General features: G+C 43.0%; 1 protein-coding gene across 1 annotated transcript; it reads left to right on the top strand.

The window, feature by feature from the left end:
- The first annotated feature begins 88 nt into the window (after positions 1 to 88).
- Positions 89 to 24964, top strand: PLEKHS1 (pleckstrin homology domain containing S1). The gene is given in 14 exon segments (XM_030334550.2): positions 89 to 2152; positions 4078 to 4124; positions 12237 to 12325; positions 12437 to 12450; positions 12452 to 12541; positions 13166 to 13300; positions 14670 to 14745; positions 15825 to 15941; positions 17712 to 17837; positions 18888 to 18994; positions 19486 to 19650; positions 20392 to 20493; positions 21616 to 21751; positions 24396 to 24964. Coding segments are annotated over 13 exon segments (1386 nt in total). The 5' UTR covers positions 89 to 2152; positions 4078 to 4096; the 3' UTR covers positions 24597 to 24964.
- The last annotated feature ends 828 nt before the right edge of the window (positions 24965 to 25792 follow it).

Raw genomic sequence — 25792 nt, 5'->3', positions numbered from 1 at the left:
TGTCCAGCTTTGGCTCAGGTCATGGTGTTATGGTTCATGAGTTTGAGCCCCACTCAGAGCCTGGAACCTGCTTCAGATTCTGTGTCTCCCTCTCTCTCTGCCCCTCCCCTGCTCTCACTCTGCCTCTCTCTCTCGAAAATGAGTACACATAGAAAGAAACTTGTTTAAGAAATTAAATTAAAGTACCAATAAACTGAGAAGCAGGGAAGCCCCATTGCTGACCAGCGGGGGGATCTAGGAAACACTGGGTGCTGGGATTTGCATCACACCCTATGCTGAGATGGGCTTTGGGAAAGAAGCTCTATGGGGGGTGCCCACCTTTGGGGGTCTCCTTCCTACTTTGCTTGTCTCTCTCTCTCTTCCTATTATGAACTACATTGCCACTCTTTCCCTACCAACCCTGATCCCATTGCTCCAGTGCCAACCAGGTGGGTAGTATAAGGATTCAGGGCAATAAGGGGAAAGGAAAGGAAGGAAAAAGAAACCCCCATCTTCCCTCCTCTGGCCCTAGTGGTGGTCTTATTAGCTGTCTCCTTCACCTACAATCTTTGGGCCATTCTCCGTCACCTATTGTAGATCCCCTAGTCCCCAGAAACTGGACCTAAGTATTCTTTTGAAATAAAGAGGATTCTGACTACAATCTTCTATGGATTCCAGGGTCCTCCTTTGACATCTGTGTCTGCTATTGCTTTTACAAACGAATCCAAGTATAAAAATCGACACTGTTGTGTATATATGTTGGGAGAGATGAGTGGAGATGATTACGTTTATTCTATTTCTCATATTTCAAAAATCTTTAGAGAGTTTCCAAAAGGATAAACTGAATGTCCATGGGGATGACCAAACACCCTTGCCTCTCAGTTCCTTGCCTTCCTCATTACCAATGACCTTTTGTCTACACTATCACAAAGCCACCCACTCCCTGCAACTGCTCTATTTTTAAGATAATCAGTCAATCATTCTGTCTCCAAGCAGCACCTCCTACCTTTCCAGCCAACTGGTTCCATCTTTCTTCAAGTTCATCAGTGCTTCCTCCCTAGGAGTCCCCTTCTAATCTCTTCCCTCTGTATGTCCCTCTGATACCATGGTTCATCATTTGGGGCAGTCTTTCACAAATATCTTAACTTCCTTTGCTCCTTCATCTATCTGTGATATCTCCCTGGCATAAAAAAAAAAAAAAGCATTAACTTGAAACAAAGCTTACTCCCCAACTCCCCCATTCTTCTCCTGAATAGCCAAATGCCACTAGAGAAAACCATACATCCGTCAGACAGGTCTCTTGGCAAATTCAAGATCACCCATCTCAAGAGGCTCTCAACTCTCCCAGCATCAAGAAATACTTGTAGAGTGGGGAAATATCCACGGAAGGTGCTCTGGGAATTCTGAAATGAATGGACTGCGTGCAGGTAGAGAAACAAAGAGACAAAGCTAATAGATGAGGGCAGAAGGGAACCAAATGGGAAGAGTAATTTGGAAGCAAAAGGAAGAGAGGATTTCAACAAGGCTTGACTGCCGTTCCCTCTTGTGAGTAAAACTCTGATTTTTAAGACTTATTGGGTGGCTGTACAAGACAGCCTGTCTAGTTCCACCCTGTTGATGACAACTCTCTTATAGACGAAGAAGCAGATCATCCTGGAGATTGTTGGTGTGTGCAACTGTGCTGGAGAAGGCAGGCTTTCGTTTCCTCATCTGGCACAAAGGAATCCTTCCTACTTTCCCCAGGAGGGCGTTGGGAGTAAACGGATTGGTGGGAAGCAAAAGGATTATTTCAGTAGTAATGACTGCAGGAGGTCAAGGCAAGGCTGAGGCTGTTCTCAATAAGAATCATTGTGACTAAAGACAACGGCTAGTGGGAATTTTTTTTCTTTGTTTGCTTTTATTTTTTGATGCTAGACAGCTGGAATGCCAAGGGCAGTTCTGTGCCAAGCCACAAAAAGACTGAAAGCCCAGGACTTCCCCTCGGACAATAGCTTCCATTTTAGCTTCGGGCAAGAGTAAAATCTGTCCTAAGATAGTTTAGGAACTTCCTGTTCGTTCACATTTCAAGCAGCTTGTATTTAATTTTCACCTTGCCACTCAGAGCTCAGAGTGAACAGGAGACCCAGGGACAGGGTACTTTGCTGAGAACTGACCAGCGACCGGCTGGCTGCCTGTAAGTACTGCTTGGTTTGAATGTTTTAGGTTCTCAAGGCTTCTGGTAATCTGAAATATTAACTGAGCAAAACTGCTGTTATGGGCTCTTGGTTCATAACTTTCTTGGATTGTATAGTCAGAAGGAAATAGGACCTCTTGATATCACACTCATCAAATCTCAAGTGACATTAAAATGAACAGGTTATAGACAATGATGGTGTAGATTCTCTTGAATGGGATCAAAGAGATAAATCTGAAAGGCTTTTTTGTTCTGGGGTAATGACAAGAAATGCAAGCAGAACTACAAAAAGGTTTAATTTAATTTAATTTTATTTTATTTTATTTTATTTTACTTAGAGAGAGAGAGAGAGAGAGGGTGCACAAGCAGGGGGAAGGGGCAGAGGGAGAGAGAGAGAATCTCAAGCAGGCTCCGTGCCCGACACAGAGCTTGATCTCACCACCCTGGGATCATGGCCTGAGCTGAAATCAAGAGTTGGACACTCAGCCAACTGAGCCACCCAGGTGCCCCAATTCTCCTTTTTTAAATAGAAAGAGAAGCAAAGTGGTTCAGACAGCAACTCTCAAGTTAGAATTCTGGGTCTGTTTCTTTTTAATTATGAGATCAAAGGCAAATTGCTTAGTCTCTCTGGTAACAGTTTCTCTATCTGTAAAATGGGTATTGTACCATTATAAAACTAGTATAAGCTTTATAGTATTATATATAAAAATATATGTGAAATCTATATGTTTTATATATAAAACACGTATGAAATTGAATGAGATTTCATATTTAGTGTATAATTTTGTTTATATAACATAAGCTTAGGCTTATTTTGCTTATGTGAGCAAAATTTATATAATAGGTTTCATATATATAATGGATTTCACATATGTATACATATACTGGTTTTAATATATATAATATGAAATGTATTATGTATGAAATCCAGTATTTATATACATACACACTTGAATCTTGAACAACATGGGGGTTAGAGGTGATGACCCCCCATGCAGTTAAAAATCCACATATGATTTTTGGCTCCCCCAAAACTTAACCACAAATAGCCTACTATTAACCAAAAGCCTTACTGATAACATAAAAAGTCAGTTAACACATATTTGAGTGTTATATGTTATTATATATAATATGCAAAGTATGTATCAAGGGCCCTTTGCCTCCCCCATTTTACCGGGCATGCCCAGGCAACTGAAGTGCCAATGCTTCTTCTGTTTTGAAAGTCTTACTAATTCAAGGTAAGAATTGATCACTGACACATCCCTGGTTTTGAAGATCTCACCTGCCCTGAGGCCCTTTACCCTGTAGGATCCCCCTTCTCTCACGGCCCCACATTGGTCAAGGGATCACCAGCATAGCTGCCCAGGACAGGGCTCCACCTCTCAGAGTCAGTTTCACCACGTGGACCTCAGTCCCCAGAGTCAGGCAGACACCTGTGGCAGTTGAAGAACAGGGTCCCTGCTCTTCGGTTTTCCCCTGGAGAAAGCAAGTTCCTGGCATGGAGAAGCACTTATCTTATGCTTCCTCTTGGCTAGAAATGCTTTCTCAGCTGCATTTGGTCCATAGCATCCTGCCCTCTGCCCTGTTCTTGTCTCTTCTCCTCCGTGCTCCTTCCCCCATGGACTTTGTGGTCAGAGTCACTTATGGGGCAGGAGCAGAGAAGGCCCAGGGAACGTGGTCCCTTCAGTCATGCTAGCAACCCCTCCACAGACCTGTCCACTTGGTGAGCACAAGCAGCTTGAATATATCCTTGTAACTGTGGCTAGTATCAGCCTTGGGAACAGAATGGAAAGTGGGGGGCTGATAACCCATCTCAGCAGCATTCCTGGGCACCATCCTGACACTGGATGTTTGAGTGGTTAATCAGTGAAGCATGCTGTTGTTTGAGGACTAACCGACATTTATTTAACTCTTCCTTTTGACAGAGGAGAACAGACAGCCATAATGGAACCCAAACCTCAGAAGAGTCCAGGTACCCAAGGAATATACTCTCTTAAGGAAAAACTTTATTGAAAATGACAAACGGGGGTGCCTGGGTGGCTCAGTCGGTTAAGCGTCCGGCTTCGGCTCAGGTCATGATCTCACGGTCTGTGAGTTCGAGCCCTGCGTCAGGCTCTGTGCTGACAGCTCAGAGCCTGGAGCCTGTTTCAGATTCTATGTCTCCCTCTTCCTCTGACCCTCCCCTGTTCATGCTCTCTCTCTCTCTGTCTCAAAAATAAATAAATGTTAAAAAAAAAATTAAAAAAAAAAAAAAAAGAAAATGACAAACAATTCTCATCAAGCTACCCAGGATACAGGAGATAGTTTTAGTGAGGATAATGGGTGGCATTCTGGGACAATGATTCTTGGTATGGATAGTGTAGCAGAAGCTGCTGTGTTCAGCTAATTATTGTGTAAGCGCTCACCTATCTAGAAATTTGACATTTTCTGACTTTTCATTAACCAGATGTTCCATCTGTTGCTTGGAGATGGTGCCGAAACAAACTATAGCCCAGAAGAGACCGAAGAATATTTCATAATTTAATAGGAAATTCTCCCTTGGAGAAACTGCCTAAATTGTTATTATAGGGGTAGCTCAAGGTGTATTATTCAAAGGTCCTTGTTCATGTTTACACAGTTCATTGCAGGTGGGTAGTTAGAAAAGCTGATTTAGGAGGAAATAATTTAGAAATCAAATGATCAAAGCACCTATCATTAGTAAGTCACTGTGCTTCATATTATAGAGGATATACAGAGTAAGTAATAGAGTCGTTGCTCTCAACGAGTTTATAAATGTTGTTGGGAAGTTAAGATAAACACATGTGAGTAACTGTGCTGAGAAGCTAAGATAAGCACAAACAATCGGGGTATGATAGGAATCACGAAAGTGAGTGTGAAACATTATGGGAATCTGAAAAAGAAAGGGCATACAAGTAGTTTTGGGAATCTGGAGAGGTTTTATGAGGAGGCATTTGGACCCTAAAAGATGTATAGGGTTTTAAGAAAGATTGGTAAAGAGCACATCTCGGCAGAGAGGGATGGCATGAACAAAGCAATGAGTGGATTAGAGGCAGGATGTATCAGAGGGCAATGTGGATATAAAGTAGGACAGTGGAGAGAGAGTAAAGGATGAGGCTGTGGAAATATGGCACTATATTGTACCAGACCTTGACCTCATTAGACCACCAATCCTTGAACAAGAGAATGGCATCATTAGATTTGCATTTTAGACTGGTCCTATTTTTTGAAATAGCCTTTTTCTTTTAATGTTTATATTATTTGTTTGTTTGTTTGTTTGTTTTGAGAGAGAGAGAGAGGAGGGTGGGGAGGGGCAGAGGGAGAGGGAGAGAGATGATCCCAAGCAGGCTTCACACTGTCAGTAGAGAGCCCAACTTGGGGCTTGACCTCACGAACCATGAGATCATGACTTAAGCCAAAATCAGGAGTCGGATGCTTAATTGACAGAGCCATTCAGACACCCTTGAAATAGCTGTTTACAGTAAAAATGACATACAATAAATTGCACATATTTAAAATGTACATTTTGTTAAGTTTTGATATGTGTATGTGCCTGGGAAACCATTACAACAATCAAGATAATATGCATCACTCCCAAAAGTTTTCTGTTATTGATTTTCGGTTTGATTCCATTATGTTCTGAAAATATACTTTGTAAACCTTGGATCCTTTCAGATTTATTGAGACTGGTTTTATGGCCCAGAACATGATCTGTCTTGGAAAATGTTGCATGTGCCCTTGAGAAAGGTGTGCATTGTGCTGTTGTTGAGTGTTCTATGAATATCAATCAGGTCAAGTTTGTTATTGATAGTGTTGTTCAAGTCCACTAAATCTTTATGATTTTCTGCTTATTTTTTCTATCAGTTCTGGAGAGAGGGGTACTGAAATCTCTGACTATAATTGTGGATTTCTCTATTTCTCTGTGCAGTTCTAGCAGTTTTTGCCTCAAGTATGTTGAAAGTCTGTTATTAGGTACATAATTGTGTAGGATTATTATGTCCTTTTGGTTAATTGACCCCTTTATCATTATAAAAAGACATTTATCCCTGGTAATACTATTTTGCTATGCAATCTGATCTTACTATAGCCAGTCCAGCTTTGTTTTGACTGCTGTTGGCATAGTATATCCTTTTCCCGACCTTTTACTTATAACCTATTTGTGTCTTTGTGTTCATTTTTTTAATGTTTATTTATTTATTTTGAGAGAGAGAGAGAGAGAAAGTGCACAAGCAGGGAGGGGCACAGAGAGAGAGATAGAGAGAATCCCAAGCAGTGTCTGTACTGTCAACACACAGCTCAGATGTGGGGCTTGAGTCCACTCCCATGAAACATGAGATCTTGACCTGAGCCAAAATCAAGATTCAGACGTTTAACCAACTGAGCCACCCAGGCACCCCATGTGTCTTTATATTTAAACTGTGTTTCTTGTGAGTACCATGCATTTGGGTCTTGCTTTCTTACCCAATCTGACAGTCTCACCCTTTTAATTGAATTTTTTAGACCATTTACACTTAATGTGAATATTGATGTGATTGGGTTTGAGTCTATCATAGCATTGTTTTCTATTTGTCTCATTTTTTCTTTGTTCACCTTTTCCCTCTTTTTCATTGTTTTTTGAATTAATTGAGTATTTTTATGATACTATTTATCTCCTTTCTTGGCTTATTAATTGTAACTGTTTTGTTATTTTAGTGGTCCCACTAGGGCATATAGTATATATCTTTAATGTATCACAGTCTATCTTACTACAAATGATATTATACCAAATCACATATAATATAAGAATTTTATAAAAGTATACTTCCATTTTCCCCTCCTGGGATTAATGCCTTTTACTTAATGAAATTTCATTTTACTTACACATTATGTTATAATCTTCACAGTATGTTGTTAGTATTTTGTTTGAACAGTCGGTTGAATTTTTAAATGTTTTAATTAATACAAAAACAAAATTCGTATATTTACCTTTGCAGTTATCATTCAGCATTGTTCATTCATTCATATAAATTCAGATTTGCATCTGGTATCATTTCTTTCCACCCAGAGGGCTTCCTTTAAGCTTTCTTATAGTATAGGCCTCCTGTTTATGGATCTCTTTAGCTTTTGTATTATCTGAAAAATGTCTTGAAATTGCCTTTATTTTTTTTTAATTTTTTAAACATTTTATTTTATTTTTTGAGAGACAAAGAGAGACAGCATGAGCAGGGGAGGAGCAGAGAGAAAGGGAGACACAGAATCTGAAGCAGGCTCCAGGCTCTGAGCTGTCAGCACAGAGCCCAATGCGGGGCTCAAACCCACAGACGTGAGATCATGACCTGAGCTGAAGTAGGACACTCAATTGACTGAGCCACCCAGGTGCCCTGAAATTGCCTTTATTTTTCAAAGATATTTTTGCTGCATATAGAATTCTAGAATTATAGTGTTTTTCTTTCAGTACTTTAAATATTTGCTCCACTGTTTTTTTGCTCACGTTATTTCTGATGAGAAATCTAATGTCTTTCGCATGTTTTTTTTTTTCCTTCTGCATACATATTTTCCTTCCTTCTGGCTGATTTTAAGGTTATTTTCTTTATCACCAGTTTTGAACAATTTGATCACAACATGCCTTAGTAGAGTTTTTTTCATGTACCTTGTATTTAGGGTTCCTGACCTGCTTGGATCTCTGGGTTTATAGTTTTCTTTAAATTTACACACTTTTCAGCATTATTTCTTTAAATATGTTTTCTGTATCCCTACCCACTTAGGGATTTCATTACTTGTATAGTAGGTCACTTGAAATTGTCCCACAGTGAGGCACCTGCGTGGCTCAGTGGGTTAAGCATTTGACTCTTGATTTCGGTTCAGGTCGTGATCTCACAGATGGTGGGATCGAGCCCCACATCAGGTTGTGCATTGACAGCATGGAACCTGCTTGGGATTTTCTCTCTCTCTCTCTGTCTCTCTCTCTCCCCTCTCTCTCTTCCTCTCTCCCTCTGCCCCTCCCCCACTCACTCATAAGAGTGCAATCTCTCTCTCAAAAGAAATAAAGTTAAAAAGATAAAGAAATTGTCCCACTGTGCATTGGTGCTCTTTTAACATTTTTTTTTATTCTTTTTTCTCTCTGCATCTGTGTTGATAGTTTCTCTTACTTTGTCTTCATGTGCACTAATCTACTGTTACTCCTATTCAGTGTGTGTGTTTGTTTGTTTGTTTCTGAGACATTATGGTTTTCATCTTTTGAAGTTCATTTTAGATCTTTTTTATATCATCTGTGTCTCTACCTAACTCCTGGAATATATTAAATACAGTAATAATGACTGTTTTTACACCTTTCTCTGCTAATTCGAACATCTGTGTCAGTTCTAGGCCCATTTCGATAATGTTCCTAATTATGGGTCATGGTTTCCTGCCTCTTTGCGTATTTGGTAGTCTTCAACTGGTTGCCAGACATCGAAATTTTTACCTTGCTGGGTGCTGCCTGTTTTTTTATTTCTACAAATCTTGAGCTTTTTTCTGGGATGCCGTTAAGTTTTTTGGAAACAATTTGATCCTTTTAAGACCTGCTTTTAGGGCACCTGGGTGGCTCAGTCGGTTAAGCATCTGACTCTTAATTGCGGCTCAGGTCATAATCTCACGGTTCATGAGTCCGAGCCCCATGTCCAGCTCTGTGCTGGCAGCTTGAAGCCTGCTTGGGATTCTCTGTCTCCCTCTCTCTCTGCCCCTCCCCTTCTCGTGCATGCACACTCTCTCTCCCTCCCTGTCTCTCTCAAAAATAAATAAATAAACTTTTTTTTTTTTTAAAGGCTAGCTTTTACGATTTGTCAGGTGGATCTGGAACAGTCCTCAGCCCAAAGATGATTATTCCATACTCTTGAATTCTTAAGAACCTTACGCATGTTTCTGTGATTCTTTCCGTGTGCAGCTCTTTCCTCTTTGCCACTCTGTCCCTGTGAACTCTAGTGCCTTAATTTCCCCCGAAGCCTTAGCTCTGTCTCCTCAACTCAGGAATTCACCCAATTCCACCTCAGTTCCCCTTTCCTGTGCTATAGCCTGGAAGCTCTCTCAAGGGAGTCGTAGGGCCCACCTTGTTTGTTTCCCATCTCATAGGGATGAGCGATTTTATTGCCCATGCCGAGGGTCTTGAAAACCACTATTGTGTATATTTTGTCTGGTAACCCCAGTCCCTGTTATTCCATCCTTGCCCCAAGTACTGAATCAGTCAGATTTGGTGTTTACTCTCAGGGATATGTCAAGGATGGGTCTGAAAACGTCAAGACTGGAATTAGGGCGTCAAACTGGACACTACAATGCACAGTGAAAAAACCTATGAAGGTCTTGAATGCATATGCATTTGAATACATTGAAACATATGAAGGTCTTGAAGGCAGCAGTGGTGGGAACAGAACGATCGGGATAGATCCCAGAGGTGTTTGGGAAGTGAAAGTGAGCATGATTTAATCATTGAGTGGCCATAAGACTGATGGAAGGGTGACGGTCAAGGGCATTCAGAGGGTTCTAGGTGGGGAGGCTGGACAGGTGTTGGTAACACCATTTCATAAAAGGCACCTGGGGATAGAGTGATGTGAGAAAGAAGTTTATGGGAAATCCAGGGGAAGATGTTTAGGGGCAAAAATTGCATATACAGGGGTAAAAATGATGAAAATTTGTCTCATCAGTTTCCCACAGACTAGATTTTGCTGAAGACATCTCTGGCATGGTGTTTACCATATTTCTGTTTTCTGTATTTCCTACAAACTGGACCTAGAGGATGGGTGAGATTGTCCCACTGGTTTTAGTTGTTGTTGTTGTTGTTGTTGTTGTTTGGCAAAGCTAATTAGTGGGTGGTCCTGTCCATTGGTTTTAAAATCAAACCCACTATATTGGCCTACGGCCTTCCAGGCCCAACTGAACTTGTCTCTAGCCTCATCTTAGACCACTCTTAGAGTCCTCACTGGATCATTATATTCTGGCCACTCAGTGCTCCTGTTCTCTTCCTGGAACACCTCTCCCCTTTCCTGTCCCTGGGCCTTTATGCTACTTCCTCTGCCTACCCAGCTCTTTGCACGCTTGGTTCCTTCTCATCCTCATAAAGGTTTCCCCTGACTCCCCTTCCTCAAGGGGCCTCCCTGCCTGGCTATTCCGTCTCATCACCCTGGTCATGCTCTCCAATGCACGTATCCCAACCGGCACTTACCTTGCTTGTTTTCGTTTCTTGTTTATCACCCACCTTCCACACGTGATAGGAAGCTCCATGAAGGCAGGGAATACAAGCAGAAGCCAGGTGGCATGAAAAGACCTCATCATTAAGTGTCTCTAGTAGCTCACTTTTAAGCCCAGAATCCTACTATAGACAAAAACCCCAGTACCCTTATTAACAATTAATGTCATCATGGCCAGAGTTTTTCTGTCACCATACCCTCTGAGTTTGCTTGAATGGGGCAGTGAGGCAGACGCATAATATTTCTGGACTTCACATACCTTAACCAGTAAATTGGCTGAATACTGATGGCTTTGTAAACTCAGATTAAGATAGCCACATTGTTTACTGGGTTATTTTCCTCAGCTTCAGTTCTGGAGAAAACAGCACCATTGCCATGGTCAACGAACACCGTCAGAGTTTTTGTGTCCTGGTAGTCGATGTGAATACTGGGGACAGACACCCTGGGAGTGACAAACTGGGCTACGTACTGATAGATACTTACTTTACTTTAAGGTTCTGCTAATTGTATACGATGTTATTAGGGACTCCTCGGCCCAAATTTTTATAAAATACTGTATCTGTTGAACCTTTTATTTTTATTTTTTTTTTTTTTAATTTTTTTTCAACATTTATTATTTTTGGGACAGAGAGAGACAGAGCATGAACGGGGGAGGGGCAGAGAGAGAGGGAGACACAGAATCGGAAACAGGCTCCAGGCTCTGAGCCATCAGCCCAGAGCCCGACGCGGGGCTCGAACTCACGGACCGCGAGATCGCGACCTGGCCGAAGTCGGACGCTTAACCGACTGCGCCACCCAGGCGCCCCTGTTGAACCTTTTAAATTTAATACAACCAAAGAGCACCTGTATTAGAGGCAGATGAGAGACTGGTTTATTCTGCAAACCATAAAGGCTAAAGTTTCCTCTGTTGTTGATAACAGCCCTACTGTGTGCCAGGCCCAGTACTGAGAGGTTTCTATGCATTAACTCCTTCAGTCCTCCCCACATATCTGTGAGGTCAGTACTATTGTCTCCATTTACAGATAAGGAGCAGGGGAAAAGTTAGGGATTCTAGGTGCTCTTCAATATTTGTTTAGTAAATAATATGGATTTTTGTCCATGGCCATACAATTTAAAAAGGAGCCAGCCAAAACTTGTTTTTGCAATATTGCTGCATTCCGTTTTTCTTTTCCTTTTCCGTGTGTGTATGTGTGCATGTAAAGGGATGGAGGGTGGGGTGGGGAGCAGGCAGAGTTGCTACAGAGGAGGGGAAGGAAGCAAAGTGAGGACAGCTGCCTAGGAATTACTACATTCATGTAGTAATTTTGGCACAGTTGGAACAGCATCTGACTCTTAATCCTGGGGTCATGAGTTTGAGTCCTACATTGGGTGTAGAGATTACTTAAATAAATAAGCCTTTTCTTTTAAGTTTATTTATTTTGAGAGAGACAGAGACAGTGCAAATCACGGAGGGGCAGAGAGAGAGAGTCCCAAGCAGGCTCCACACTGTCAGTGTAGAGCCTGACGCAAGGCTTGAACCCACGAAGCTGTGAGATCATGGGCTCAAACCCACGAAGCTGTGAGCTCATGACCTGAACTGAAACCAAGAGTCAGACACTTAACCAACTGAGCCACCCGGGGGCCCCATTAAATAAATAAACTTTTAAAAGAAAATGTTAAAAAAAAAAAAAAAAAGAAATACTAAATTCTAGCATAATGTCCCCATCAGTTGTGCTACCTAATCCTGATTCTGTTTTGGGCTCTTTGTTTTCCTGCTCTAGGATCGAAGTTCTTTTCCATAACTGAATAATTGGAAGACCTTTCCAGAGGGAAATAGCGTTTTCCAGTTGAAGCAGTTCTTTCCCAAAATCCACAGGGAACAAACTGAGTCTGTTCACTTTCTTTATTAGGCAAACAATTTACATTTTATTATGAAAATGAAGTCTGCAAACAAGATTACTTTATTAAATCACCACCTCCTCAGCTTTTCTTCTCTGCTGTAAGTATGCACCATGATCTAACGGGCCTCCCACTAGCTTCCTGAGCATCTTTCAAATCCCTTCTCTTCCTTGGAGATCCAACTAAGATGCAAAATGTTTTCATTTTTCAGTCTTCTTGGAAAAGCGGTTTTCATTCTGTCAAAGAGTGGGGGAAGGAGACTTCACGTCTCCTATTACAAAGACGAACATCGCCGAGGTTCCATTGAAATTGACCGGTGCGCATCCAGTCCGGAAAACGTGTATAACAACGGATACTAACACAGGGCATGCAAATTGAAATTTAAATCATTGACTGAAAGAACCAAAGCCTTCATGCTTACAATATTGGTTGCTGAAAAGAAGCTGAAATGAAGAACATCCTGAGTAAAACACAGCCACATACTTATTTCACGTTGTATATACCAGTTCATAAATTATTCATTAATAAGCATTTAGTTACAAAAGACTTTGATTTGCTTAATTTACGGATGAGGGAGAGCAGATCAAATCATCATTTCATAAACCCAAGATGGATTTTTAAAAAAGTATTGAGATTTGCTTTTTTTTTTTTTTTTTTTTTGGCCTTCTCTTTAAGAAATTCGGTACAAATGAAAATTAGGAAACATGGTCGTTTGTAGACAAAGAATTCAACAGAAATAAGAATTTTTGAATTAAATGTGAGGCTGAACTAACTATTTGCAGTCAGTAGTGAGCCAGATCTAAACTTATTTTGTAACATTATTGGACAATTTCCAAGACATTGATGAAGCAGACCTAAATTTTATTCAGTTTGCATCTTAATATAAAACAGTAGTCATTGTGCTTGAATCTGTGTAATACTTTGTGTCTATATCTAACAGAAACTCCAGTGTAGAAGTTGGCATAAGTAGCCATGAAAAAATGCAATCTGTATGTAAGATGTTCAAATGCCACCCTGATGAGGTGATGTCCATCAGAACCACTAACAGGGAATATTTCCTCATTGGCCATGACAGGTGAGTAGTAAGATAACACAGTGTTTCCTGTGTGCGCAATAAAAAGTGGACAAGCAGACAAAATATCTCAAACCAGTAACCAATAAACAGACTTTGAACAGAAATCCATGGCCACCCCCTGCAACACCATCATTAGTGTTCATTATTGGGTAGTGTTCATTATTTGTTGAAACATCTCAGAAAGTAACCGTATTCATTCCCTAGGGCTTCTATAACAAAGTACCACAAACTGAATGTCTTAGAACAACAGATACGTATTGTCTCACCGTTCTGGAGGCCAGGCATCTGACATCAGGGTGTCACAGGGCCACGTTCCTTCTGAAGGCTCTAGGGAAGGTCTGTTCTAGGCCTTTCTCCTGGCTTCTGGTAGTTCCTTGGCTTGCATCAGCAGAACTACAACGTTCACACAGCATTCTCCCTGTGAGCGTGTCTCTGCATCCAAACTTTTTATAAGGACGCTTGTCACAATGAATTAGGAGGCCAGTATAACCTCATCTTCACCAATGACATCTACAATAACCCAACCCAATTTCCAGATAAGGTCACATTCTGAGGTACTGGGGATTGACACTTCAACAGATGAATTTTGAGGGGACACCAGTCAACCCACACCCCCATCCCCATCACCCCAGTTGCTTTTCACATAAGAGAACCCAATACACAAACATCTGTACAAGCTACATGTTAGGGAGGGGCCATGTTCATCCCTGAAGAAGTCTTCGGTTTTTAAGGGGGGCTCCCGGTGCAAGCAAAGGTGCCTAACGGATCCTTTGTAGATGATTGTCTGCTTGACAGAGAGGCCAAGGCCAGGGGAGGAAGCTGGGCAGAGGAGGCACAGAACGCTCACGCCGAAGTATGAAGGGCCTTGATCTGCTGCAGATTAAGCCCAAGGCGAACAGCCTTCTTTTTCACATTGTCATGAAAGTCAATAGAACAGTTGTGATTTAAATAAATTCATTCAAACACAGGCTACATAAACACACGCATCCCCCAAAGGGAGGCACACCTGGGTAGCTATACAAAAAAATGGTGCTGACGGGTTAAGGGGCTCGCTTATGAACACAGAAGAAATCAGTGTCAAAGCCAAAAGGTCCCAACCCTATGATCACTACTGTTATTTTCGACTGTTCTTCCCATTTCTCTGAGCTCTCCTCGCAGAGGCGGCAGGAAGATTAATTCTAGTGTGCAAGTGTGGAGGTGGTGAGGAGCCAGTGGGTCATTGAAGCTACTTCGGGAAAAATCTTTATTTCCCTGGTACCTGCTCCCACTGCCTGTTCCAACCTTAATAAAAGAATCTTTTTCTGGTTCAAAAGGAGCACAGGTGCTATTGTTGCCACACGCCAACTGAAAGTTTATTCCCTATCAACAGGGAGAAGATTAAAGACTGGGTCTCCTTCATGTCATCATTTTGCTGGGGCGCCAAAGCAGCACGCCAGAACACAGAGGTGACTCTACATTGCCGATAAAATAACAGGGCACCTGAACACAGCCTCTGTCACAAGGAAACAATGGTAGCTTTTGCTTTTCCTCCTGAGCAACTGGCACTAATACAAGGAAAAAAGAAGTGAGAAAATGTGCATCCTTGTTATTTTTGTGATGAACAATAGGAAAAAACACTTCCGTGTTTTGCAAGAGACCTGAAAGGCAGACCCTTCAAATTTTCATTATGGGGTCGGAGGAGTGAAATGCACTTTTTTTTTCAACGTTTATTTTTTTTGGGACAGAGAGAGACAGAGCATGAACGGGGGAGGGGCAGAGAGAGAGGGAGACACAGAATCGGAAACAGGCTCCAGGCTCTGAGCCATCAGCCCAGAGCCTGACGCGGGGCTCGAACTCACGGACCGCGAGATCGTGACCTGGCTGAAGTCGGACGCTTAACCGACTGCGCCACCCAGGCGCCCCTGAAATGCACTTTTTTAAGCGTAGCTAAGACTACACCAGTTCCCATCGTTATTCAAGTTGCATAACAGCTGCCTTTCTCAGTTGAGTAAGTCTAGGCTGGTGTCTGTACAAAGGCTCTTCATATCTCTTGCGTTTTCAGTGGAATCTCTCTTTAATGTAAGGGGTAGTAGCTTTAGGTTTTTAATTTACTTCCCGAGAACCTTCGCTGATTTACACAAGTCCTTTATGAGGGTAGACCTTTATAAATGAAACTCAGTCTATAGGTATCATTTTGACATGTTTTCTCCAAGTTGTTCTGTGCCCACAGCAAGGGCAGAGGCCGTGGAGGAAGGAAAGCGAGGTGTGTCTATGGTAGACCCAAATGACCAGAAAATAGTGGCACAGGGTCAAAAAGACAGGTTGAGGGAAATTCAGGACATCGGAAGCCCAGGCTGAGAGTCCTCAAGGGCTTGGAAACAGGAGAGAGCTATGATCGCCTTGTATCTTGGTGCGAGAAGGCTGGCTGGGGGGATAAATGTTAGCGGAAAGACTGAAGGCGGGAAGCCCAGCGACGAGGCTGTTGCTTCGGTCCAGGTAAGACATGGATTGTGCCCTGATTGCAATATTCCTCTTCCATAAGCAGGAGAAATTCTCCCTGGGTGGTAAAAGGCCTTCTTCAGACCCCAGTCCTCTCCTTGGTCCTTCCAGCGCGTCAGAGGCTGTCAGCCCCACCCCACCAAGAAATAGTCTTCCAGACATGGTAATCAGACTTCCATCTGTCTGTCTGTCTGTCTGTCTCTCTCTCTCTCTCGACGCCTTGCCTGGGAGTCTGCTGATGCTTCCAAAGTATTACCCATGTATTTGACACCTTCCTCTAAGCCTAACCCACCATCATGATCTTAGCCTTAGTATTTATCCTATATTTAGTCTGTTTCTTATACCACAAATGAGCCTTCCTGCTTGCCCTGCCTACCTTGAAATGTATTCATTCATTTTGGGTGCGCCTCACCATGCATCTGGGTATGTTGGGCAGAGAACTCTCCAGCTAAACAGAAGCCTGGCTGGCAACCTTTTCCTTCCTTTCACACAAAGGGTGTGGATTACCTCTGTAAAAAAGATTCCCAACACACCACTCGGTCTCCTGCCATACCGTCTCTATTTCTAGGGTAAAACCAAGGTTCTTATTCGTCTTTTTCATTTACCCAGATCAATCTTGCTTCCTCTTAAGTGTGTGTGTGCACGCACGCGTGTGTGTGTGTGTGTGTGTGTGTGTGTGTGACTCCATTTCTAATGAAACCCATTTGAGGAAAAAAACACATCTGGCTCTTGAAAGTGATTTGTGATTGTGCTCTCAGCTCTCTTGGATTCAGTCTTCCCAACTTTGGATTAACGGACCAAGTGGTTGGGTTGTTTTTTTTATCTCCTGCCGTGGATACCATTTCGTCCATTAGAGATGTAACCATTGACCCTCCCTTCTCCCTGGGTGCCAAGCACATCTTAATATGGCATAACCTGCTGTTTTGTCTAGTTGGGAGCTCTCCAACTATGTTAAAAGCTTTCTTACCCCCTGCTTTTCGAAAGATAACGTTACTGGTCGTCTTGCCTTTTCACACTTTGCATTCGAATTCGGAGATTTTTCAGTCAGCTCCAGTAAAGAGTACCATCTACCTTGTTGGGTTTTGTTGTGGTGATGATGGTTGTCATTGTCGTTGTTGTGGGAACCGTTCTTCACCCCCAGCTCGGCACGGTCTGGCTTCATGATCTTGGCACTAGAAAAATGGACACATTGAAAACATTTTGTTTTTAAAATCACTTCCCTTCAAGGACTTCCTAGAAAACATTCAAGTTCTTTTCAAAACCCTTGCTCACAGGCATTGTTCTTGGAAGAATTAAGTTGTACTTGTAACAATTTTCCTGCCATGCAAGGCAGCTGCTTTAGTAGAGGGAGGACCTTGTATCCACTGGGGAGGGAAGGTGGTAGTTGCTTAAACCTACATTACCTTGTAGACTGTAATTCATATGATCACATGACCAACACTAGCAAATTGCATTGCTATGGAAACAATAGAAGTGTGTGAGCAGAACACAAAAGAGGAATATTGAGCAGGAAGAGGAAAGGTGTGGTGCCCTGACCGTGGGCTGATTATCTTCTCAGGTGGCCCCGGGGGGAAAACTAGTATATGGGAGTGGGGGGACTCAGTGGCAGACCTTAGTGCCTTAGAATATACCCTCCCCCACCGCCCGCCCCTGAGATAACTGCTTGTTCTAAGTTACGGGTCCCAATGGTAGAGAACAGCCTGAAATATGGGCTTGTATTTTTACCTCATCAAGGTGACCCAGACTCAAGAGGCGAGTTCAAGTTATGTGGACTTCTGCATGTAACCTTGGGAAATGTTCCGATCTTCTCAACTTAATTAATCTAATACGGCTTCCCAGAAAGCCTGTGGTTTAATTCTGTCTCTTGCAAAAAAAAAAAAAAAAAGAGAGAGAGAGAGAGAATAGAATTAATTGTCTTCCTCTCTTTATTCAGCATTTAATGGCAAACAATTCTCCAGGACTCAGACAAGCTCATCTGCCACATGATTTCTTGTCAGAGACTACTGAAGAGACAGAAGAAGAGAGTCATTATATTAGTCCTCAAAGTATTCTTTTACAGGTAACCCCTTCCATCCACTAATCCTTCCTTCCTTGTACGGATATTTGCCGGGTCCCTGCTGCGTGCTGTTCCTGAGGCAGGAGGCTGGGCTCGGTGGCGAATCAGGCATAGGTGATGTGCTCACGGTGCTGAGCCTTGACAGGAAGGAGGCCGTGATACAAGACAGAAAGGGCTCTGTGCTGAAGAGAGATGCTGATAAATGCCTGGAGTGCATGAGGGAAGGGAAGCGGGGAGGTGATTTCCAGACAGAAAGAAAAGGCCATTAAAAAATACTCCCCCCGGCCAAAAGTAAGTACAAAACTATGCAGTGACAGTTCAGAGAAGGAGGAGATTGGTGTTGGCCGAGGTGGTCGGAGGGGGCTGCGGGACCTCATAAGGCCCGAACACAGCTTCATCAGGCCAGAGAGGAAAGGGGGGCTCCAGGTGGAAAGCTCGGGAAAGCTCCTTTCAGCTCCTGAAAGCTGGCTCTGGAAGAGCGCCATTTGTAGGTGAGCAGCGGGAAGAGCGGCTTGGCGGAAGGAATTTTTCCAAATATGGGTTAATGAGTCAACTGCCAGGCAGGCGATTAAAAGCCCTGAGGGTTTTTGAGCAACCAGTCCCCCAAATGCCTTAGTGGTGAGGGGCTAGCCGAGAGCCTCCCAAGGGCAATGTCTTTTCTAGGACTTCCGCAGCCCCTTGACGCAGGTTGGCTAGCCTGTGAGCACGGTGGCCTGAGGCCAGCTTTGACCCAGCCGGGTGACACGTCTCTACAGCAGCACCAGTCGGGAGAAAGAGTGCATATCATTAAGTTGCCTAGTGATGAAACAGAAAAATAAATAGCAATTTAGTCCAATAAAACACCGCATCGGAAACACGGGGAATCCAGGAGGAGAAAACAGACTTTGAGTCAGTCAGAAGCTTTCCCAGTTCAGCCTCCTAGCATGAGCACCATTGCTCATCCGGCGGTGGATGTACTGACCCTTTGAGGGCCCAGAGCCATCACGTAAGGGATAAAAAGGTACCCGGTTATTGGTAGACTTGCATCCTTACACTTATCCCTCTTGTCTGTAGTTGGATAGTCTTACTGCTTCCAATGATCCTGGTCAACCTGCTGAACCTGATAGTCCAGAACAGTTCTCGGAGACAAATGAACATCATTACATGCCAATGAAATCCTGGTACGTAAAACTGTCATGTCCTTAAAATTGATTCCGGCTAATGTACTCTTATAGAACAACCACTGTTGATATAGTCATTCAAAAACATCACCATAGACCAAATTCAACACATTATTCCGCAATCTCAAAACAAGAAGTGAGAATGCTTTCTCAACCCACCGAAATGCTTTCACTACCCATGTAGTGACCCCCTCGGGTCATTTTCTGTCTCCTGGGGAACTTATTTTCTATTCTGAATTGATGTCTCATCCTCACTTCTGTCCTTCAAGCCCTTCCAATGGAAAGGGTTATTTTGACTCCATATCCATTTTCAGAAGGGAAGTTTGTTGGATTTGATTCTAACTGTGGCTGTGATTCTGAGGGCTGGGCATACTTGAAGACCTCGTTAGTTTTCACATGGCTCCTAGCTACTGAAATCCGATTCACCCACCAAAGAAAGTTGTAAACAAACATGGTGACAAAGGGTATTGTATTAACTTCTGATTTTCTAGTCTTTTCAGAGAGACATCCCACAAGTCTGCTGATAGCAAAGAGGGATCCCAGGCCCTTCCAGAGATCCAGAACGGGGGGCTTCACTTGCAAGAACAAGGCTCACAAAGTGACTCTTGTCTTCCACCTGCCAATATGGAAGCACAGACCATGAATGACAAAAAGGGGTTGGCCTCACTTACTGTTGTGCAATTATCTATACTAATCAAGTAAAGTTCTATTTTCTAAAACTATGCGCCCTTAGAGCAATGCAGCCTTCCTTTTTAACTCAGAATTCAAGTTTAAATGGTTCCTAAAAATCTTCAAGTTGGCCAACAATCCGACTAGCTTCCCCTTCTTACCGATGTGGTGGCCAAGGACAGTGAGTAACAGAGCTGGAAGCAAAGGAGTCCCCTGGGCTGTGGGTAGCATTTCCAAATATTTCTAAAAATTATCCCTTGGCTAGTCTTTCGGGCCCTGGAACTCTGGATCACGCTGACCTGGGTAGCATGTCACCCAACGTCTATGGTTAAAATTATGGGCAAGTTGCATGAGGTTTGGTTATAGAGTAAGAGGGGAAGATTTAGGTTTTAAGTGATGTCAAGGGCATTTGATGAAATTGTTCTCAGTTTTAAGTCTTTCCAGTATATTCTTCTATGAAATCATTTCCAGTGGAGAAATAAGCAGACCGGTGTGATATATAATCAGTTTGGTCCATTTTTTGTTCTTTTCCCATTGTCTGCCATCCATTAGCACATCCCCAGAGGGGTGCGGGAGGGCATTAATGAGTAACTTAAATTCATATTCTCCCAATGTCTTGGACAATTTTTAACTGGGAAATACCATCTTAGAGGTAGGAAGTAAAGTCTGCTCGGAATGTCCAGCTCAGAGCTGCCTGAGGTGACTTTTATAAACATCTTATCTCGTAGTAACATCCCTGATGAAAGCCAAGTGGAGAAACTGAATGTGTTCCTTTCTCCTTCTGACGTCATAAATTATCTTAGTCTCATGGAAGCTGCAGGACGGATATGGTAGGTTGGAGATTTGAGGGTTCTTGATGATAAATGGGGTTGGGAGATAGGCAGACAACGATTATAGCCTGAAACTGTATGTGGCAAAACCGATCAGACAGCTTGGACTGTTGAGTTGTTCTCACAAAAGATCTTTGGTTGAGGCAAAAATGAAGGTATTGCTGTGTAAGAGGATCAGCTGGGAAGTGGGTTGGTAGTGGAGTGCCCGAAAGTCCAGTACCCATTTCTGATTTTTGGAAGGTAAAGAAGAGCCAGAAGGAATAGGTATGGTCCAAGGAAATCATTCCCAATCAATGAGCGATGACTGTTTGATAAACGGATGAAGTAATGAAGTTAGTGAAGTCAACAAGAATCTAAGGTCTAAAACCAATGGTCACACCAAGGTCTGAGGCTTCGGACGCCTGTTGTCTGGGATAGACACAAAAGAGAGAATCTTCTTAAAATCAGCACCATTTAATTTGATTCTAAATTCTTTTAAAAACTTCATAGTTTATTCTGAAGGAAGATTACATTTTCACAAGGGGAGAAAGTCCTTTAACGTAAAAGGCTTATTCGTTCTATAAGAGGGCAGTAAACAACTCTTCCACTTTTCCAAATTTCCCACCATCTAAGAGGCTCACTAGAGAGTCACTAGATAGTCATTGTGTAATCATCATGTGCTCACTTGCAATAAGCACTTATTAAACGCCTTCTGTTTCCTTGGAGTTATATGGGTCTAAAATTTTTTTTTTTGAAGGTAGCACTCTACTTCTGGGGTCTCATAGCCTGGTGAAAAAAAAAAAAAAAAACCAGCCACATAAACAAGCAAACATAAAATGCACTGTACTTAAATATACAATAAATGGGTGCTCGCCTAGTGCAATAGAAGTCAGGGATGGGGGGATTCATTAAAGGAAGAGGAATGTAGGAGGACCATTAGAGGTGGTATGATTAGAGTTGGCTTTGGAGGGCAGGTCCAACAGCGGTGACAGACGAAAGAATATTCAAGCAGAAAATGCAGTTTGTCTACTTCAGACGGGGTGTAACATAGCTGAAGAAGCTGGTGATGGTAATGAGGGTACCCCAGTCTGTGTCCTGTGAGCACAATCTCACACTCGTGTTGAACGCTGTGTTCCATTGCAGTGTGGCTCAGTGGCAAGGCCCCCCGCACCTGGGATGTTTATTTTTTCACGGAGATCACATCTTGGCTGTGAATGACCTGATGCCCCAGGGCCTGGAGGAGGCTTCCTTGTTTCTCAGTCGGTCTGTCCAGAAGGAGGTGAGTCCTGCTGACCAGCTCTGGCCAAGAATAAGATCAAGGTCTTGGGTGGAGCCTGAACGGTTCATGTAAATACATGCAAATAACAGACTGTGACTGTAGAACCCTTTCAGAATTGTTTCATATAAAGTGATATTTGGAGAGGGCTCCGGATTAAGAGACTGAGCATCGGGGTCCAGGACCTCGGATACACAGCATGATGTGGTGGAAAGAGTTTACAATGGAATCGCATTGGCTCAGGATTTGCATTGCATCACCTTAAGTCAGTTTGTGCCTCATCTTTCTCTTCTGCAAAATTGGGGGTAAGGATGATACAAGTTGTTGGAGAATTAAATGTGATAATATGTGTAACATGCTTACACACGTGACTGGCACCTAGTAGGTACTCATAGAGTTATGTGTGCTTTTACTTCTCCGATTGGCTGGGGAAACATTGGCCAGGTTCAGCTTTACACACTTCAGTCCCCTCATCTCCAAAATTGACCTAGCGGTACCTTCCTCACTGAGTTATTGTAAGAAGTAAACAAAACATGCGAGCGTGTACAAACTATGTATGTTTTTAAAGGGCTAGCCGTGGTTCTGCCTGTGCGTATAGTCTCCCTGTGGTAAATTCCCTCCCTGGCCTGTGTTTATTTCTTACATGACCTTGGGAAAATCACGTTCTTCTCTTGGCTTCAGCTTTTTCTCTCTACAGGAAGATAGTTGGTTTTCAAACTGTGCTTCTTGGGTCCCTAAGCGACAGGAACTTGAGGAAGAGGTAAAGAAGGGGACAATATGTAAGACTTTGATGAGAGCAATCTACATTTATCATTTATGTTTTTTTGATGTTGGCTCTGTTAGCTCTCCTTGAAGAAACATTTCCTTGTCTTGAAATCCTAAAAACTGAGGTACCTGGGTGGCTCAGTTGGTTGGGCACCCGCCTCTTGATTTTGGCTCAGGTCATGATCCCAGGGTCGTGGGATCGTGCCCCATGTTGGATTCTGCACTGGGCATGGAGCCTGTTTGAGATTCCGTCTCTCTCTTCCTCTGCCCCTCTTCCCAATCGCGCTTGCTTTCTCTCTCTCTCTGCTCTAAAACAATCATAATGATAAGTAAAATTAAATTTTTAAAAACTCCTGAAAACTGCTGTGCTAGGTGATCTCTCAAATTTCTTCCAGCTCTGAGGGTTTCTGATTACATAGGTCTTATCTCTCCTGCCTGACACAATTACCCCATGCATTCCCATTACCTCTATGGGAAAAGCAGCCAAGGATGAGTGAATTGCCAAAGATACAGAAGTAGTCGTGGAACAAGGACTCATTCTCATTCATTCACTCACTCGCCATTTGTGAACATCTCCTTTAGTACTGAGCTAAGTCCTAGAGCTACAAAAATGGCCTCAGCCTAGGCTTGAGGAGCTCACATAGTATGGATCAAACAGGCATGTTATGTGCTGGTTACAATGAGGTGTATGCCCTAGGATGTGGACAGAGGGCCAGTGAAGCAGAAAGAAAGGAGTAAATCTATCTGAGGAAGTCTAGGAAGGTGTCTCAGAGAAGGTAGTGTCTCGCTCGGGTTTTGAAGACCAGGTAGGAGTTTGTGTGCTGGAGGAGAAGTACATTTCAGGGGCTCAGTCCAACAATCAGGTAATTCTAATATATTTCCGTTGCCAAAAACCCACCCTGAGGCCACGTGCCCTATACAATCTTCCGAATCCTTCCAAAAGTTACCAAAAGATACTCTGACCTCCAAGATCCAGGCATCAGCTCCAAAGCCAAAAAAGGATTTTTACCTGGACCCAGGAATTTCACCTGGGCAACGTTGGCTGCAGTATATCAAGACTGCCTTTCTGGACAGTGGAATCGTGTATGTGGGAGGGGACAATAGCATTTCTCCTGGGCTGAGTCGGCCTGCCCCTTCCTATTGGAGAACAATTAGATGCTATGGAGAAACACGAGGTGCTCACCCAAATGGTTATCTGGAAGACAAAAACTTCTACTTTCCCACCCCACCATTCCTGACTATTGTTTATACTAAAATGAATGTCCAATTCTTCAAAAAAATTCAAATAGCTGGTCCCCGGAAGGGAAGAGAATGTTGGAAGAGGGGAGATGTGGAACCACAGGAGGGGCAGGCCATTTGTTCTAGAGCATTCGGACCAATCAGATTTACTTTCCCTCCTGTTGGGCTGCAGTTGAGAGACAAGGAGGTCGGCTTGGGGACGGGGTAGGGACAATGTGAGAGTTTGAAAGGAGGGGAGAAGAGGTGTGTGTAAAAAAAGAAGAAGAAGAAGGAGATGCTAGATTACAGGGCAAACCCATCAAACTTCAATTTCCCCCTGATCTTGTCAGGGGCTGGTTTTGTCTGGTTTCATCTGGATCCTCTAGTTTCAAGAGGCTTTTACTTCCTGGTACAACTGGGCCCATCTGGGATCATCGGTGTTCTCTGGAATCTTCCCTAAAGGCTCAGGCCAGTGGCTGCCAGGGAAGAAAAATCCATCTTCCACCTAAGTATACAGGTCACCCTGGCCTCCTCCGGCCCAGATGTTATGGTTCATCGTAGGATTTTCTTCCAAACCAGTTTCCAAGGTGCTAATGAGACAGACCAAGAGCAAACAACGAAGGAAATCTTTCCTCACTTCATTTCCTTCTTACTTGTGTTTTAGAAAATAAAACTCACCATCGGCCGGATCCCAAATTCAGAGAAATTCCATGCTGTCGCCTGTACGTGCCCCTTAAAATACAAAGGTGTTGTACCTTGTCGACTGGGTGAGTCTAGACTGGAGAAGACCCTGAAGAGGAGTCCAGCCATTAAAAAGGGTCAACACCAACGAACTGGAGAGTCACATGCCAGGACCCACTGCTGAGGAGCAAGGGTGGGCCCTAGACTCTCCCTCTCCCTCTCACCGCCGTGTGAGATAACGCACATCAGCACACCTCTCTGATTTTCCGTACCTACCCCTTAACGGTGGGGAAAACTATCACCTCTCCGGCTATTCATCAGGGATGCTGAGAGGGTCCAGGGGGATAATGACTGTGGAACGCAGAGAAAATGTAAGGCCTTGTTAGCTCAGACGTTGTCCCACACACCACAGAGATTGTTAAGTCCCTCATCTGAAATGCACTGTGTGTTCTCTGAGGTCATGGTCCACACAATCCCTTCTTTGTTAGGGAACATACAGTTGGAAACGCTCATTCCAGGAAGGCAAGATTCCCGAGAGACGTGATACCATATCAGCCTTCCCAAACACCTCCCCCTATTCATCACACCCACCCATGGTCCAAAATGCTGAGGCAGGGTGGCCCCTTGGCTTCAATAATCATCTGGTTTTCTTAAAGACCCAGAAACTATTCTAGAAGTTGAAGCGGTTTTAGGTCGCATACAGCAAAGGTCTGTTTTCTCTACAAGTAATAAGGCAACAACGTAGCACTTCTACGTTTGAAAGGTCGTAACTGATTGGCGCATTAACTAATTGATCCTACAAGGCCAAAAACGTCAAATCTTTTTTCGTAAGTAGGAAGACCAAGGCAGCGAAAGGACTGATCGAATCCGGGAACGTTCGAGCAAAAGGAGGCTTCAGAAAATATATCTTACTATGCTGTCATTTTTGTGCAGGAAGACGTCAAGGCCCCAAACGTTTAATACAAACAAACAAAACAGAAGCAGACTCATACATACAGCGAACAAAATGGTGGCTGCAGAGTGGAGGTGATGGGGGGGACAGGCAAAGTAGGTGAAGGAGATTAAGAGGTACAACCCTCCAGTTATAAAATAGGGAATGAAAAATCCAGCATGGGGAATTTGGTCAATAACATTGCAATAACATTGCATGATGTCAGATGGTGACTCCATTTATGTGGTACGCATGGCATAATGTATAGAACTGTTGAATCACTAGGTTGGACACCTGAAACTCATATAACATGCTATGTTTTAAAAAATAATAATAGTAACAATATACTTCCTTTGTAGTTCCCAGTTTCATAGCTGTTTAGTGACAGACCAAGAATCTAAAACCAGCTCTGAGAAACAGATGTCCTGCTCCTCACTTTGTATTTGGAT

The sequence above is a fragment of the Lynx canadensis genome, chromosome D2 (assembly GCF_007474595.2).
Source record: "Lynx canadensis isolate LIC74 chromosome D2, mLynCan4.pri.v2, whole genome shotgun sequence".
Taxonomy (NCBI): domain Eukaryota; kingdom Metazoa; phylum Chordata; class Mammalia; order Carnivora; family Felidae; genus Lynx; species Lynx canadensis.
The sequence above is the reverse complement of the archived record's forward strand: the minus strand, read 5'-3'. Positions and strand labels throughout refer to the sequence as shown.